General features: G+C 43.5%; 1 protein-coding gene across 1 annotated transcript in view; it reads right to left on the reverse strand.

Moving 5' to 3' along the window:
* Positions 1-230: 230 nt before the first annotated feature.
* LOC134288754 (uncharacterized) overlaps positions 231-18,690 on the reverse strand; it is a 59,123-nt gene continuing 40,663 nt past the window's right edge. The window contains exon 2 of the mRNA XM_062854584.1: positions 231-370. Within this exon, the coding sequence (XP_062710568.1) occupies positions 231-370 (140 nt within the window). The remainder of the gene's footprint in view (positions 371-18,690) is intronic.

Genomic DNA, 18,690 nt, shown 5'->3' on the forward strand with positions numbered 1-18,690 from the left:
GCGAGCTGTGAAGGCAACTTTCCACAGCGTGAATGTAATTTACATTCACTGTCTACTGCACTTGTTCCAGCAGATATCGAGATTGACTTGTCCATTGAACTGGAACCAACTGTCATCAATACGGAATTGCTCGCTATACTGACACCAGTGGACAGACTTAGCTACCGAAGGGGGGCCGGTGGACATCATGGTCGTCTTGGCCGCCGAATAGGTATCGACGGTTGGCTTAACTACCGAACTGATACCAATAGACGATAAGCGGCGGACATTCGGTAAACAACCGAACGGAAATCGGCAGACATCTGGTTGGACTTGACCACAAGACGGAAACCGATGGACATCATGATGGAGTTGTTCATCGCACGGACATCTGTAGAACACATGATTGTTCTGGGTTTCCGAACAAGTATAGAGGGGGCTATGGTCGGATTTGATTGATTGATTTATCTTTATTTGAGAGACTTTCAGCCCTTGGCTGGTTCGTCTCTGGATATGGTCGGAATCAATCACAGAACGGGCTCCGGTAGCCCAAAGATTCAAGTCGACTGCTTAATGAGATCCGGTTACACACTGGAACTGTAGCCTGGAGCAACGCAGTTTCATGGTAAATAACACGACACAACTTTTCATCGACTTGCCGAGGCAAGAGCACCAGCAACCCTCTCGACAGGAAAGCTTTATGCCATCAGCCATAGCAATGGAAAGAAATTGTCTCAAGCTTTTTTGGGCACTGGATCTTTTATCCGGTTCGAAGGACCAAATGTTCCGTTGGATATTTTTATTTACATTCGTTGAACAGTTTTTATTTGGATACCTAATAAAATCCTAACCCCTAGGATTTTACCTAAGGTTGCTTTCGAGATTCCTTCGGGAGTTAACCCAGAAGCTCTTCCGTGAATTCCTCCTGGAGTTTCTACGGGGATAGTTCCAGGAGTGCTACAAGAATTAGAAATAAGAAACTCATTCTGAGATTCTTCATCTGATTCTCTTAAAGTCTCTCCAGGAGATCCCCCAGACAACCAGGAATCGCATAAGGATGCACGCTGTACTTCGTATAAAGTACTATTTTAAGTCACTATCGCATATGATGGTAATTTTTGTACTTACTGCGATGTATTTGGTAAAATCATATAAGAGTGCAAATTAACTTTTTTTTAATGTATGACTACATCGTAGTAGACGATATTCCGATGTTTTGTTGTGACGAACTTAGCTTATTCGCAAAAGCATTCGAGTGAACTCGCACAGTGTCAATTGAATTCGCATAATTGCGTAATGCGATAATTGTACGACTTCGCTTGGTACTTTTCTAATTATGTCAGTTTAACCCGCATTGGTGTACAAACTAAATCGCATAAAAGTGAAAATAAACTCGTTCAAATGTACATACAAACTCGCATAAGCTAGAATTGTGAACGTTGGCATATTGCGATGTGATATTTGATAACTAACTATTTTTGGCTACGCAGTCATGAAATGAACAAACGACGTTATTTATTGCCCAACGTTTCGACACGGGGTTTGTGTCTTCCTCAGGAGGTTATTCTTTGTGTCGTTATTTGTCCTATGTTTCGTCTAACTATAATTGTCGGATCACGCTGTTTTTGGTACATGACTTTAAAATTTCTGATTTTTCTCACACAACTTGTACTGGCAAGCCCTAGGGTATTCCTGAACGATTTCCTAAAGGAATCTCCGAATGAATTTTTGGTAGGATTCCAGGAAAGAATTCAAGGAGAATATCATTGAAGGAATCCATGAAGGAAACAGAAAGAATTCACAGATTAGATTTCTGGCCAATCCCAAACTCCTGTATGAATCTCCGGCATCGATTATCCGATGTGACACCTTTTTCAAGTCCCCGGAAAATCGAGTCCGACCAGTACTAGATTTCTCCAGATGTAACAATAAGGACGACTGTGTTGAAGTAGTTTCTAGGGTTGACGATGCGTCAGAGATGTTTAGTTGTTCAACGTTACCCGAGCAAGAGAAAATAGCTGAAGAATACCTAACTCAGGTGTGGAAAACCGAATACCTACAACCTGAATGAGCTATTAAGAAGCCCTGCATAAGAGGTAAAATACCTAAAATACCGGACCAATACCTTGTTTTCGTATGATACCTGACTTTGGTATGCTGCTGTTATGTGTCAGTTATTCGTTCTTGCAGGGAAAAAGCTTCCTAATTGCAAAAAAAAACATGGAAGTGAGTACATTCCCATAACGATCAACGTAAACACTCAACCGTTGAGAATGTAGAAATTTGATTAAAATTAACGTCATACGAAATCTCATTATGTTAATCTGTGCGATGCAATTATACACACGAGTGTCGTTTAACTGCTGGCTGCTTCTGCCAGTTCTGATGGAAGCCAACAGTAAGTGCCACGCTTACGGCGGACACCGTAGCAAATCCGGTGTCGATGGTGTCGCGCTAGTAGCATCTGAACCTTTTTTTTTCTCGTGAACTACCAACGATGACGCTCCGTTCTCATCCCTGGAGGAAGCCGGTCTTGTTAATCGAAATTTGCATGCAAATAAACCTATTAGTGGGGACGAAACTTTCACGGTAGTAGATAGTCCCGTGGAGCGGAATTGGCGGAACAGTTTTTTCATGAACTTTTCCCGGGCATGCTGCGGTCAACCGCGTGTTATCCACTCCGACTGTGCAAACAATTTGCAATTTCTAACTCGTGTGCTGCTGACTTCCACCCGATTGAATCAACAAGCAATTAATTATGTGGCTAAGGAAATCAAAAGAGACTCATCAACAAGTGGTCGGTGGCAGTGCTCTCGGTGATGGTGGTAAAACCATGAGTTGGCAATAGTAGTGGCGCTGCCAGAGTGCTGTGCAGAGTGCCCACCACATGGCAACTAGTCAAATGAACTGACCTCATTATAATTGGTAATTAAAAATTTATTCACAACTTGCTCGCTCATTTATTCCGCCACCGTGGTGCTGCAGAGCGCCATCCGTGATATAGTTATAACTAACTGTGTAGCTACCTACGAATGGTCAGATAGAATATTATTTGCAAACAGATTTTTTCTTCATCCGCAGTTGTTGGAAAGTGGTCCTATCATCAAACTGTGTTCAGCAGTTGCAGCATTATCCTCTCTAACTTCAGTGCGGTAATAGAGTCGCTTCTTCGCTTTCTCCACCGACCAACCGGGAAGATTCTGGATTCTGTTTGTTCGGCGAAAAGTAAACTTGAATCAAGTAAAGCGGGAAGGAAAGTCGCGAAAGAAAGCTGATGATTATGTTTGCCAAGTGGAAGCAGTCTTGGTTGGTTATTATCCGTTCGCCACGGAGTTGGTCCTTGGATCAAAAGTCTTTGGTTGTGGATTATAATGAGCAATGTTTCTCAAGGGAACTAACTGACCAACGCAATAACGTTTCAACTTGAAGGTAAATTTGTATCTGACGACTAAACTTTGCGGCAGATCTGCTATTCCAGACTCATGTCCATGGTCTTGTATCGTGGCGCGGGAACAGCGTTTCCACGAACTTCTGACGCGCCGTTCGTTTTGGCCATGACTACTCTGTAGTAAGGGTATGCGGTATACCGAAATGTTTCGCCAAATACACCTCAAAACGAAATTCCGCGGAATTCCACGGAATTCAACTAGGCGAAATTTAGGATTTTGAATTTCGTTTCGTTTCGTCAAATGCTAAAAATTTCGCCTTCAAAAAATATAATTTGACGAAATTAAACGGAATTCCGCGGAATGTCTAATAAATTTCAAAAACAAGTTCAAAGTGTAAATGTCCATATCATCTATCGGAGATCTTGCTTATCTCAAGTTACTGAAAAGCTTGAGCTTGATTGACCGCCCGTGGATGCTACTCCAGTACATATCGCCAGACCAGCTACACTCACACAAGGACCAATGAGATAACTGCCGGGGACTATCAGGCATCTTCAGTGTGTGAGCGTTGGTGATCTTCTATTATTAGGCGACAATGGCGCCTGCCACGTCAGGTTGCAGGTCAATGTGGGGAAGGGGTATGGAAGTGATGATTGCAATCGTTTGTATCTACATCTGGCCAGCACAAATTCATGCGGATGTTGGAGTGTTGGTGGGAATTGGTTGGCAGAAGGTTCACACATTGGTGTGTGGATACCAGAGGAAGGTGATAGAATTGTGTGTTTTTATTATTTTGAAGATGTGCGACACAGCTCGCTTGATTGCATAACTTGTAGGCGTTTTCTAATAGGGCACTGTGCTGTGAAAGTTTGGAAGGAACGGAAACGGCTTTTTCAACCCGTTTCTGTTCTAGCGACGGCTATGAACATGTTTATATACATGAGTTGTATGTGTAGAGAGCAGAGAGAAAATATATAGAAAGATACAAAGTAGGAGGAAAGGGACGAGCCAGGGATTGAACCCAGGTCCTTCTGCATATAAATCAGAAGCGGTAGCCACTAGACCACCAAGCCCGTCAGCCTTATCTCAAGTTACTGAAAAGTGTTAAAAATCATTTCGAATATCGAGAAATAAACCAGTGAAAGGCTGAAAATCTCTATAATAGAGACAAAACATATCTTATACTATTATCTAGGACCATAAAGACATTTTTAAAAGCCCAAGTAACATACATGTCACAGAAGAGTCACGGTGGCGCAGGTTATTGTTGCGCAGGAGTCACTGTGACTTACTTCTAACAAATTGAAATGAACACTTACTTGCTAGAAGTAAGTCACAGTTACTTCTGTGCAACAACAACCTGTGCCGCCGTGACTTTTCTGTGGCAAGCCAAATGTGTTACTTGGGAGGATGCTTTCAACGCGGGACCATAAATAATATTTGGTTAAATTTCCTGATGGAACCAAATGTAAAAAAAAAATTGAAAAAAAACTTCATTTCAAATACCCGATAAGATTTTTTGGCAGAGTAATGAAGAAAAACAAGATTAGATGATATAGGATGTGGGATATACTAGCAAAAGTTTTAAGAAAACATGGAAGCTCTCTCAGGAGATATCTCTATAAAAATATTTGAAATCCCAGCAGGAATCGATTAAAACACATTCGGTAGAAGGTTTGTCCCATGAACAAGTTTCTAGTTAAACGCTTTTGAAATAATTTTAATTTCCACTGGAACTCTTGAAAGATATTCACCATTAAGGCGAAACTGGAAGCATTCCCTCACTTTTTGGTTTTTGATTTTTTATTAAATAACGAAGCAATATTTTCAAAATCGGTTTTCGTGCACATGTAGAGTATGGATCAAGGTATCTTCTGATTTTTTTCTGTAGTGGAAAACGTTTTTCGTTTTTGCAGAAACCATTTTTGAACAAAATTTCAAAAAAAAAATGGTTTCTGCAAAAATGGAAAACATTTTCCACCTCAAAAAAATTCAGAAGATACCTTGATCCATACTCTACATGTGCACGAAAACCAATTTTGAAAATATTGCTTCGTTATTTAATAAAAAATCAAAAATCGAAAAATTGAGAAAATGCTTCCAGTTTCGCCTTAAGGCGAGGAATGGACCTCAATTGGAATCACTCAAGTAATTTCCGTTCAATAGATTGTTTTCCCTTTAAAGGAATTCTAAATCTTATTTTTTTTTAGATAAATTCCACAATATGTTCTGGTTCTGAAGACATTGATGTAGGAGTTCGTAGCGGTATTCATGAAGTTTTTCAAGTGCATCTCCAGGGGTTCATACCGATATTTTTGGACGAATTTCTTTAACGACTTTCAGGTATGATTTGAAAATGCCGATCACGACAAATTATAACTCTGCTACAGTGATAGACATTCGTTTAGCCGAGGCCCAAAAAAAAAACAAAAAAGTGTCTGGTAACTCGTACAAAAGATTTTAGGATAAATGTTTTTTTTACATCAGTGATAGCATACCTAGTACTGTTTTATGAAAAGGTGATACATGATTGTAAATGTGACACTGAAACAAAAACGAGGGAAAACCCTTCAATTTACATTTTTTGCCTATAGACATTCGTTTAGCCGAGGTAAATGAAAAATTGGTTCTCAATAGAATTTTTGCAATTTCGTGAATCGAATTCGAGCATTTACCCAAGGCTTTTAGTTTATGACGTGTTAGCAAGATAATTGACCTTAAAAGTTTATTTATTTGTGAAGTTTTGAGAATATTACAAAAATTTGTCGCGATAAGGAGAAACGTTGATAAATAAAGAAGAATACGTTCTGTAAGCCCTCAAGTGTAACTAAGTAGTTGTTTTGAAAATATGAGACAGAATTATTGTTCGAAATGTTTAAATTATTGCATAAAATATCGTGAGAAAATTAATTATTACGGGTTTCGGTTAACCAAATTAAAATGGGATTGATAATAGCTAAAATAAATAGTTCTGTGTAGGAATAAAGGCGTATCCTAATGCCACTGAAGTATATTTGCATAATATTAGCGGTGCTGAATTAATTAGAAGACTGCCAAGTGAAAGAACTTCAAGAAGCGTTGGAATTGTTATACCCTGTTTATTTAAAAGTAGAATTTAAAACAAAATGCATGAAAAGCTATATGTCTTGGTTTAGAATCACATTATTTTTTGACATGATTTATTGGAAAGAGCATTTAAATTATGAAGCAAGTAGTTCATGCTAGAAATTTGAATACTTTCGGTGCCATTTCCCAAAATATGATACGTCCAATGTATGTCATTTCTGCCAGAATACAGTCTAGAAGATATTGTGAGCTATTATAAGACGTGGTAGTTGTAGACGCTTTGATTTAAGCAAATGATATCATCATATTTCATCAAAACAACACTTAAATCCGTGATTTTTTGAAGGTTTGCCACATTTTTTTTGTGACAAAAACATTATTTTTTTGTAGATTTTCAACCTGCACTTGTTATAATACTTTAATTAGAATATTTTGAAACACTTCAGATGCACATTACTGCAAAAATCTCAATTTGGGAACATTTTTAATATTATGACATATGTATATGTAATGCATGTAAAATTTATATGGCAACACTTCTGAAAACGGTCAAATATAAAATTTACGAGTCGTAGGTCACCATACAAAATGATTATGCTGAATATATTTGGAAACTTGATAGTTTTTATCATGTTATCCTAAAAATTGTGCAATTCATCTAAACGAATGTCTAGGCAAATTTTCAATTTTTTTTGCATTTCATGGCCAAAAAATTTATAATATATTGATTCAATTCATTAGCTGAAGCAAATATCTTAGAAGATTCTCCAAAAACTAAAAAAAAGAACATAAAATTATTACACTTGAGAAAAAAATTTTAAAATGTGCCTTGGCTATACGAATGTCTGCAGTGTGCCCAGCCAACTTTTACGCTAAGGGATCTCACTAAACAGTTCAAGTTGCTGCGTAGAGTTCAATTTCGTGTTTAGCATTCGAGAAAGTTCTTGAACGATACCTGACAGAAATATTCTACAGAAACTGCCTTTTGAATAGTCATCCCTTCTGAATTGCGTACTGCGATCGAAGAAAAACGGTTTCTTGAGCGATTCAAACAAGGAATTTCTCATGCATCAAGATAGGCCGAAAAATTCTTTCTGAATTGCAAACAGACCTTTAACCATAACCTTCTGCTATTTGAAACATTTCATGAAATTGTGAATGAAATAATCAAAGACTGCCATTGTGTGGTGATCGCCAATTTTAATCAGGATAATCTTCAAACGGCATTTTACGCTGATAAATGAATACCTCTATTAAATTCGGTAAAAGGACGTTTGTTAGCTGGATTTCATCAGGTTATTCGCCAACAAACTCTGGACGAGTGAACTTTTTTTTATAATATGCGTAGTAATGAAAACTTTGTTTTTTTTCATCGTTTGTAGCACGAGAACTCCTAGGCTAGTTTATTTTTGGACCTAAAGTTTCGAATTGAAAGGCCTGAAGGCTGAACACAAACTGGTTTTCACGAGTATTTTCTGAGTAATTCAAGCATCTATAAACTTCTTCGAAGATTTTAGATTACATGCTTCTCAAGAAGTTACGCTATTCATAGAGTTTAAGGGAACTTTGCACGCTAACACAATCAACTTTACACCAATTGATTTTATTGTTTGTATGCAGTGAGATGTGCAGTGAGTCATGTACAAAATTTCAAGTAAACAGGTCCCCTTGCCCAAATGGTCTAATATCCAACTGTGACGAATGAAGTCTAGGGGATGAGAGGAAACACAATTCATGCTACCGGTAGGAAAAAAAAACTCAAACACTCAGCATCAATTTGCACAAAATTTATATAACTGGAAAATTCCGCGGAATTTTCACGAAAATTTCGTTTCGTTTCGAAAAATATCGAGTGAATTCCGATTTCGTATCGATCTCACGAAACATTTTTGAATTTCGTTTCGTTTCGTACCGCATCGCATAAAAAATTTCACATACCGTTTCGTTTCGTATCGCTTTGAAAAAATCCCATACCGCATACCCTTACTCTGTAGGCATCACCACTGGCGGAGCCAGCTTTTTCTTCTTTCTTACTCTCTCTCCTAAACATGCAAGCGAAAGAGCGTGATGAAAGAAGGGGCAAGCTGCCTCCTCTTTAATCTTTCTTTCTCTCGTGTATATTTAGGAGAGTGAGTAAGAAAAAAGAAAATGCTGGCTCCGCCAATGGGCATCCCCCCTGGGGTCGTGTTGGCTGCCTGGCAGAGATTTTCGAAGCACGCCCGCTTACGAGTCTTAATCTCTTTATTCAGTGCCAGTTTAGCCGACCTGTAGGCCTCGCTTCGTTCAATTCTATCCTCATCGGTACGAGCCCTTTGCATCCTCCTTCTAGCTCCTAAGGCCCCTTAGCGTGTCAGCACAAATCTTGCTCTTCTTATTTGATTCTTATTCCAAACAGTTATCAAGCACGATAGTAGTTGTGTAGCCTTTCTATACCAATTCCTTAAACAAACAAACAAAAATAATACCTCTTTGTCTCGGTACGTCCAATGTAAACATTTCGAGAATATGAATCATTTGAAAGCAACTCAAGCAGTAAACTACTCTACTTCAATGAATAACAAGTAAACATATCCAAATGTCACGAAAAATGTTAGATGTTTTATGTAACAAGCTAGAAATGATCGAATTATTTTGGTACGCTCTCCCACTGTTTACACGGTAAAAAATCTGCACTGTGATATGAACTGATTGACACTTGAATTCGCACTACTGTTCAATCAGTATGTTATCAATTACATATCATTTGGCAAACAACATCCAATGCCTCTTCAATTTTAATGGAACTTCACATCAATTTGATTTCAAAACTAAAATTTAAAAAAAATGTGTTCAGCCGCAGCCAGATTCGATACCAGGTCCTTCAGAGTCACGATCAACTATTTTACCACTACACTACTTCACATTTGTTGGAGAGGTGTGAATCGAAGCGAAGCAGTTTCTACCACCTGTCATCTATATTTACTTTCATGCCCAAAACAGTCATCACCAAATCAACAGCTTTTCACTTTGGATCGTATTGCTTTTTACAGTAGTGCAAATCGAAGGGATTTTCAGTTGATTTCTCCGGTGGGTTTGTTTTGGTCCTCAAATCAACGCTGACAGCATTGCGATCTCAATGGAAAAGCATTTCTGATCATGTTGATTAGGACATTGAATAGTTAAGGGATTTTTCCCTTACATCGAGCGTGCAGAATTTTTACCGTGTATGTTTGCTGCAACAGCAGTGCTTGGTGAAGATTTCGTAAATTATAATGCTTTGCTTATTTCACTAACAATTGCGGTAAAAAAGTTAAAAAATAATCACCCCACAAATTATTTTTGATTTTATGATGCATAACCAATGTGTTTGACTGGATTGTTTAATTGATTTCGATCAATTTCATTGATGCTTTGCCCAGCAGGATCGACATCACTGCGTGCAATGATCGATGATTGTGCGCGCCAAAAGACATCACCGCGCTGCCGCCGTCGTCGTTAGTGCTGCAGTGGGTGGTAAACATCGCCAACCACATTTTTTGTGCGGACAAAACAAATCGTTAAAAATTTCTACTTTCGAGTGAAATAATGCTTAGTAACCGTGATTACTTGGAAAGAGGCTTGTATTTGAAGTAGTGTGAATACATTTTATGCCGAATATCTCGCGTGAAATTGATTATTTTATAGAATAAGAAAAGTGTCGATTTTTTACAAATATGTATTGGTGCAATGTTGTGTAAAGTTGATTTCGGTCAATGATTTTGAAGAAGCCATTTTGCGATGACACGCTAAGGGGCCTTAAACAGGATGCGCGGAGTTCTGCGATTTCTGGACACCACCAGTACACCGGTTTGCGTCCATTTCTGGGTAGGGATCGCCTTGGCATAGCGGCGTCACATGCACGGCTTAGGGTTCCGACTAGATCATCGTTGGATAGATCGTCGGTGTTACTCTCCATAAACAATCGCTCCACAAATGCCGGCTTATCGAATCGCGAAGTCAGCCATCCCCGATGACGGTCGATGACCTTCGGCTGTGGCCGTCTTCCTCCGTGTTCCACTCTGTATCGAATCGCCAGATGGTCACTATGCGTGTATCCATCGTCGATCCTCCAGTCCGAGCTAGGGTTTAGACCCGGGCTCCAGAAGGTCACATCAATGATGGACTCTGCACCATTCCTACTGTAGGTTTTTTGTCGCCTACGTTCGCGACATCCACGTTCAGTCTAGCCATAGCTTCGAGTAAGGCCCAACCTCTCGCGTTAGTCAAGCGGCTACCCCACTCAATCGCCCAGGCGTTGAAGTCTCCACCGATGACCACGGGACTCAATCCCACCATTGCGCTTGTTAACGATTCCAGCATAGACGAGAACTGGTCTATCGTCCACCTGGGAGGGGCATAACAACTGCAGTAGTATACCCCGTTGATCTTCGCTATTGCGAAGCCCTCGTGTGACGTGGAAACTATTTCCTGGACCGGAAAACGACCGGTTGTACAGATCGCCGCTAGCTTGGCCTTATCCGCTACCCAGTTTCCGTTATCGCGAGGGATGCGGTATGGGTCCGATAGTAGTGCGATGTCTGTACTTGACTCCGAGACTGACTGCCATAGCAACTGTTGTGCGGCTTCACAGTGGTGCAGACCATGGGCCCCCGTTCCCTATAGCCAAACCGGCCATAGCGAGGTAGCCCCGGTGACGAACGACGAACTCATTGCAATAGCGAAGTCGCTTAAGTTGAACAAGGCTCCGGGTCCGGATGGTATCCCGACATTAGCCATCAAGACGGCCATCGAGGCTGAGCCTGACATGTTCAGAATGGCTATGCAGATGTGCCTAGACAGAGGCGAATTTCCGGAGAGGTGGAAAAGGCAACCCGGGAAGCAACCTGGCGACCCGGGTGCTAATCTATGACACCGAGGAAGGCGAGAGGAGCTACAACATCACCGCAGGGGTCCATCTTGGGCCCGGTACTATGGAACGCGGCGTATGATGGCGTATTGAGGCTCAAACTTCCACCGGGCGTAAAGCTGGTCGGCTTCGTCGATGATATTACCCTCGTGGTATACGGCGAGTCGATAGAGGAAGTGGAACTGACAGCAACTCACGCAATTGGCATAGTGGAGGACTGGATTTGGTCGAGACATTTGGCACTCGCGCACCACAAAACGGAGATGGTGGTGGTAAACAACCGCAAGTTTGAACAGCAGGCAGTGGTCACCACAGGTGGATGCTCGATCAACTCTAAGCGCTCACTGAAGCAATTGGGGATCATGATCGACGATAAGCTGAAATTCGGAAGCCACGTAGAATATGCCTGCAAAAAAGCAAGCATGGCGACACGCAGGCTCCCCCGCATGTCCGGAGTGTACAGACTGCGACGAGACCGTGGAGCATGTGCTCTTCGAATGTCCACTAGTGTGGGACACCAAAAGACATTTTACTCCTGTACACTTTTTGAGTTCCATTTTGGTCCCATAGCAACTGTGCAAAATTTCAGCTCGATCGGAGAGACTATATTTTAGCGCCAGCCATTTTAGGTTTTCATACGATTTACTATGGGGAAAATCACTTTTTCAAAGAAAAATCACCACAGGTTGCCCCTTAACCCCTAAAAATAAATCGATGAATGATTTCTGTTGGAAATTTTACGAGAAATCAACCCTCCGAAGACCGCAAAGCGATCTAAGGCCTGTTGAAAAAGTTATTGACTGAAAACCGAATGGCATGCCAACGCTGTTTAACATGTAAGGAATAACAATAAATAATAAAATCTCGTCATTTCATCGATCGGGGAAAGCTTAATAACTTTTGCCACGAACGTCGCATCGGTTTGCAGTCTTCTGAGGTCTGATTCCTCGTGAAGTTTTCTACAGAAATCATTCATCGACTTATTTTTAGGGATCTAGGGGTGACTCCTAGCGATTTTTCTTTGCAGAAGTAAAATTTCCCCATAGTAAATCGTATGAAAAACTAAGAATGGCCGGCGCTAAAATATAGTTTTTCCGATCGATCTGAAATTTTGCACAGTTGATATGGGACCAAAGTGAAACTCAAAAAGTATACAGGAGTTTGAGTTTTTCCATTTTTTGTATTTTCCCATATAAACCGTGTACCAGGCTAATGTCCACGTCTCGTGGAGCAAAGGTCGAGTATGCAGGAGATATCACGCCTGACAACATTGTTGAAAGGATGTGTATGGGGGGCGGACAAGTGGGACTCCGTTACTTCCACGGTTTCTCGAATCGTACTTGAACTACAGAGTAAGTGGCTAGCCGAAGAACAGCTTGTTGAGTTGCCCCCCCCCCCCCCCTTCCCCATCCAGGAGCTTGAGTTCAATGGGTAGTCTAAGTATTAGCCAGGACCCGAGCCTCCAGGGGAGAGTGAACAACTTAAGGCGGTAGCTGGTGGAACGCTTACTATTAGAGTGTACTCATGTACGGCCCCCCCCCTTCTCGAAGTCATCCCTAACGGGCGTACCGCGAAGGTAAGGAAGAGAGAGAATGAGTTTTTAGTGGGTTGATCCCCACATCAACCGAGGAACCACCTCTTGGGTATCTGTTGCAGATTTTCTCATTCTATAAAAAAAAATACTCATGTCCATGGGGTAGCAGGGAGTATAGTCCTGAGGCCTGACGAACCTCCCCCCCGCTTGCGAGTCAGCCGCGTAGTCGCCACTAAGAATAGAACTACTAACCCCAATTCAAGGTGTCAAGCGACCCATGCCAAGGAATGAGTGATCAAGGGGGTGAAAAAGATGCTCGATCTTTAACGGAGCCTGTGGGGTACCTGGGCACCCCCCCACAGTAAGCTGTCCCTTACCGCGTTAATGCAGGGCTCTGGCGTGGTGGACCTTATTTCCCGTGCGACTCATGTGATGCAAAAATGAGCAAAAATTCTAAAAATCAAAATCTAGGTGGAAGTAGTGGTGCGATCAACCCCTTCGCAAGAAGCGGGTTGATGAGGTCTCCGACAAGGAGGAATGAGGAGTTAGGCGCTGGGAGCTGCGTACGCAGCTCGAGCGTAGGAGCTCCTGTCCACTTGCCGGCAAGCCAGCCGGTAGAGATAATGGACGGAGCGCCCAAGTAACAGCTTGCTGAATAACAGTTTCTTAAGCGTAAGTTTGCGTAAGAATAGTTTGTTCCACTGTTGTAAAGCAAAAATGTTTGTTGGGCGTGGCTGCTGAGGGCCGTCAGCCAAAAAAATAAAGTACGGTCCGCAATAGAGGTGGCTGAACAGCAGCTTGGCAAAATCATCGACTTTGCGTCCACCAAGTCGAACATAAGTAAGGACATGAAAACGGCCTTGCTTCGACTTAGGGTGTCGATCGATAATGCCAAGCAGGAGCACGCGGTACTCGCGTTGTTGACTGCTGCAGCGGCGGAGCCGGCAAAGGAGAAAGTGCCAAAGTTTACACCAACGGAGGCCTTCTTCTTCGCAGGAAGTCCAAAAAAAGTGGAAGCGCCTGCTCGCGACAAACGGGACAAGCACTCGCTGAAGCGGGCGAGGCAGCCGTCAGGCGAGGAGCTGTCTGGCGGTGCACGCAAAGCCAGGCGCATAATTATCCCGAAGGTCGGTAACAATGCCGGAAGGTCGGACCCCAGCCAGGGTTCCCGGGAAGCTGGGAAGGGTGGGCATGAAAAGGCTGACCCGTCCCGGAACGATGGGATCAAGGGAATGCGACCGTTGGTCGGCCCTCAGCAGCCACAGAGTAGGGCGAACCAAGGGAAGGACCCTCCTTGGACGAAGGTAGAGCGGAAGAAGAAGAAGAAGAATCCGCCGGTAGAAGTACAGGACGCCAAGCCAAGGCGTAGGAGAAAGGCGACACGCTCGTCATCAAGACGAAACAGTCCAAGTACTCGGACGTCACGGAGACGATGCGAAGCGACGCCAAGCTTGAGGGTCTGGGAGCCGACATACGCAGTATTAGACGTACTCGTACGGGCGAGATGATCCTGGAGCTGAAGCGCGAGAAGGAACACAAGGGCGCCGCCTACAAGAGACTGGCAGAAGAGGTCCTTGGTGAGGGTGCTGGGGTGAGGGCTCTTACACATGACGCGACTCCGAAGGTCAAAGACATTGACGAGATCACCGAAGTGGCAGAGCTCGTCACGGCACTGCGGCAACAGTGTGATGTGTAGGAGGCCGCCGTAGCCTTTAGGCTACGGAAGCGGCCAGCAGGGACACTGATAGCTTTGGCTCAGCTACCTGTGGTGGACGTTAAAAAGTCCGTTAAAGTAGGCAATATTAAGGTGGGTTGGTGCGTATGTCACCTGACATTCCACGAGCGCAAACTGTGCAGGCGATGCGGAGCTGAAGGTCATAAGGCCCAAAGCTGCACGAGTCCACCCATCTGTAGTTGATCTGTACCGAGAAATCCACGAACAACAGACATCCGACGGGTGATCCAAGGTGCCCGGCCTTCAAGAAAGCCGCAGTGAACAACAAATCACAGTGCAGGTAACGCAGCTGAACCTGAACCACTGTGATGCGGCTCAGCAACTGCTTTGTCAGGCGGTTTCTGAGTGGGAGACGGATATCGTCATCATAGCGGACCCATACCGAGTACCCGCCGGCAACGGCAACGATATACCCCGTCCAGGAGTTGGTGTCTACTACCTATGAGGGCTTCGTGGTCGCCAAAGTGAACGGGGTCTTCTTTTGTAGCTGTTATGCGCCTCCGCGGGGGCCGATCTAGCAGTTCACGCAGATGCTGAATTGTATGACGACACCAGCCACACTAGTGGTCGGCCTGGCTAATGTCGGTACCAAGAGTACCTTTTGTCAGAACGGTGCGGAGTCAATTATTGGCGTTACTTCTTGTAGTCCTGGCCTAACAAGTAGTTCGAACTGGAGAGTAAACGATAGCTATACTCACAGCGATCACCTGGCGGTTCGCTACCGTATCGACTACAACAACAGCAGGCAGCGGGTAGAGAAAACGGCGGCTAGGCCAAAGCCCAGTCCTCGAAGGTGGAAGACATCATACGTCGACGAAGGGGTATTTAGGGAAGCGCTCCGTCGTGAGCGAAACCTACTTGGTTTAGACGGTGACGAGCTGGTAGCCGTGCTCTCGCGTGCGTGCGATGCGACCATGCCTAGGCGAGTCCACCCTAGTAATGGGAGGCCACCGGCTTACTGATGGACTCAAGCGATTGCGGACCTGTGCCGCGCCTGCCTACGTGCTAGGTGGTGGATGCTGCGAGCACGATCTGGGGAAGACCAAAACGAATTGCGGGTGCTATTCGCCGCTGTAAAAGCCGCGCTGAAGACCGAGATAAGGACAAGCAAAAGGCCTGCTTTGAGGGTCTCTGTCAGAGTGCCAATGCGAATCCGTGGGGTGATGCCTACAGGATCGTGATGGCCAAGACGAGAGGTGTAATGGCTCCTACTGAGCAATCTCCAGAAATTTTGGAGGGTTTCATCGAGGGTTTTTATTCGCGTCCTGATCCTAATCTTTGGTCTCTTTTCATGGGGCAGCTGAGGACTGGGGCTGGCGATGAGCAGATTGTCACCGATGAGGAACTTGCGGGGATAGCAAAAGATCATCCTCAATGGAATGTTGAGGCACACTGAAGGAGTAAATGGTCTTGTTGAGACGCCGAAATAAGTATAAAATGTTAATGTGGTGAAGTCGTTGCACAGGCCTAGTAATGAACAGTTCTAGCCTGGGAGCATAAACGGAGTATGACAGCTCGCGCGTTATAGTAGTGGTAGGTAGTGTAAGAGCGATGGACGCGATGGATTAAACTTTGCTGTAGTAAATAGGAATAAGAAAGTGTAAACAAAGCATAATTGAAGAGGAGGAATTTTCGCCATTGGAATACTATAAGAGTTTCAGTTTGGTTTCCTCGTGTAATATTAATCAATTTAATTTAGTGAGTGGAATGGTTTAAAGCTGGGAGCGATTGGTAGTGTGCTTTAATCTGTTACAGTAAACCTTTGCGCAAATATCGGTAGCTGAAGACGCCCGAAATAGGGCTAAATTACCAAAAAAGAACCTACCGTGCCAACGGTTTATAAATCCGCACAACATTCGCCAATTAGGGTAACGGTACCAAGTTAGATCAAGCCAGATCGGACAATTTAAAAAAGGTAGCCGTGGAAGAGGAAATTTGTAAGTAGTTAGTAATTAAGTTAGATTAAATTATGATGTATAATGAGTTTTTGTTAATAAATTTCAGTTCAAGCACTGCTGAAAAAGAATTGGCTGCTCTGGAAATGTCGGTTTCCCTCTCGGGAACAGGTCTCTTGAGCAACTGGTTCGGCTTCCAGAGGGGAAGGTTGACCGTAGACGCTATCCTGTCGGTTACAAAGACCGCTGTGATTGCGCTCGAGCATAAGAGGAGGGGGATTCGCTACTGTGCAGTAGTGACGGTGGATATAAGGAACGCGTTCAATAGCTACAGTTGGGCGACTTTTGCCGATGCGCTCTTGCGTCTGGGGATACCCGGGTACTTGTGCAAGATTCTCTGAAGTTACTTCTTCTTCTTTATGGCTCGACGTTCGCATTGGAACTAGGCCTGCCTCTCTTCAACTTAGTGTTCTTAGAACACTTCCACAGATATTAATTGAAGGGCTTTCATTGCCTGCCATTGCACGAATGTGTACATTGTGTGACAAGTACAATGATACACTATGCCCAGGGAGTCGAGAAAATTGAGAATCGAACCCGCCGCCTCCGGATTGGCAAACCATAGCCTAACCACTAGGCTAACTCGGAGACCCGGAAGTTACTTCTCGAATCGAATACTAGCTTACAACACAGAGGATGTTCGTAAGAGCTTTCACATAAACTCAGGAATCCCACAAGGTTCCATCCTGGGTCCAATGTTATGAAATGTCATGTAGGACGAGATGTTGAGGTTAATGTTTCCGGTGAGAGTGGCAAGCGTTGGTTTTGCTGACGAAATTACACTGTCAGTGCAGCGGGAATGCAGGCACGGTGCCGAGGACATAAGGCAGTGGTCACTTAGGAAGCTGGCAGTACACCTGCGCCATACCTTAGGGTCTTTATTGAACGTAGATTCAAAAGAACGAACTGTATTCCATCATACATTGCAAGTAAGTATATTTCAAAGTCTTCCGAAGGTACCACTAGCATTAGCCATAACTTCCACATTCAGTAGCAATCAAATTCAAATTTATTCTATCCGGTAAACCAACACCCGGCTCCCGTGTATCACTTGTTTTGGTTCATTAATTTTTCCCAAATTCCTCCGCCAAAATCCTCAGACAACATGATAGCGCAGTCAGGCATCCTGTCGATTTGACTCGGCCGCATCGCTCCATTCAATACATATTCACTAGTCAAGAAAATCTTACACTTGGTAGCTGGCGATGGTGACACCTGTCGCCGTCGTCGTCGTTGTCGTCGCAAGGCTTACGTTGAAAAGAACCACCAAAATGCACGGAACGATGTTCCACGACCTGTCAAAGCAGCCGGATGCGGCTTTCCGAATTTTCAATCACCTTCCCGAGTTGTGGTTTAGGCAAAATTAAAATTTTCCCGCAACCGTGCCACGTGTGCCGCCACATCACAACCTAGTTTGGGTTTTCTCGGAAGGATGGGAAGCAAACTTCCAATCGACGCAATATAGAGGCTGGAAAGTACGACACGAGTACCAATAGGAAAAACTTTTCAACATTAGTGGTCGGATGTTGGCCACAGATTGGTGGTTCACTTCCGTCGGAAAATTTCGGAATTGTTTGGCGAATTTCAGCGATAATCGATTGCCGGATAGTGTTCTGTCTTCAGTTTTAAATTTTGGAAATGGGACACAACTGATGGTATCCATCAGCAGGATGCAATCTGCCCCAACTAACTAACGGAGAAAACTTTGTCCATCCCGGATATATCATCAATATGTTAGGGACCTTTAATAGAATATAAGCGAAGTGAAGAAAAAATGGGAAACTTCCTCCGTAAAGCCACTATCGGCCCAGTCAAGTTCCGAGCGGAGAAAACTTACCCGATGATGAAACTGGATGGGAAACGAGTCTCATCTTCTCCATATCGTCACCGATTCACATCAGCATACGAAGGAAGATACAGAACATGCCTTTGCAGCCGGAAATATGAAAATGTGACAAGCTGTAAAATGGACAAGTTTCTCATCGCCGTTGCTGTTAAAGCCAGTCCGACCAACCAAGTGGCAACAAGGATACCGATCTTCGTGAAGGGATTCTTGCACCGGATTTCACAAGCTTTCCTCAAAAAAATCCACACATGTTCCACGCTGGCTGCGGAGGAGAGGAATGTCGCTGCCGTCAAACTCCGGA

This window comes from Aedes albopictus, chromosome 1, assembly GCF_035046485.1.
Source record: "Aedes albopictus strain Foshan chromosome 1, AalbF5, whole genome shotgun sequence".
In the NCBI taxonomy this organism is placed as follows: domain Eukaryota; kingdom Metazoa; phylum Arthropoda; class Insecta; order Diptera; family Culicidae; genus Aedes; species Aedes albopictus.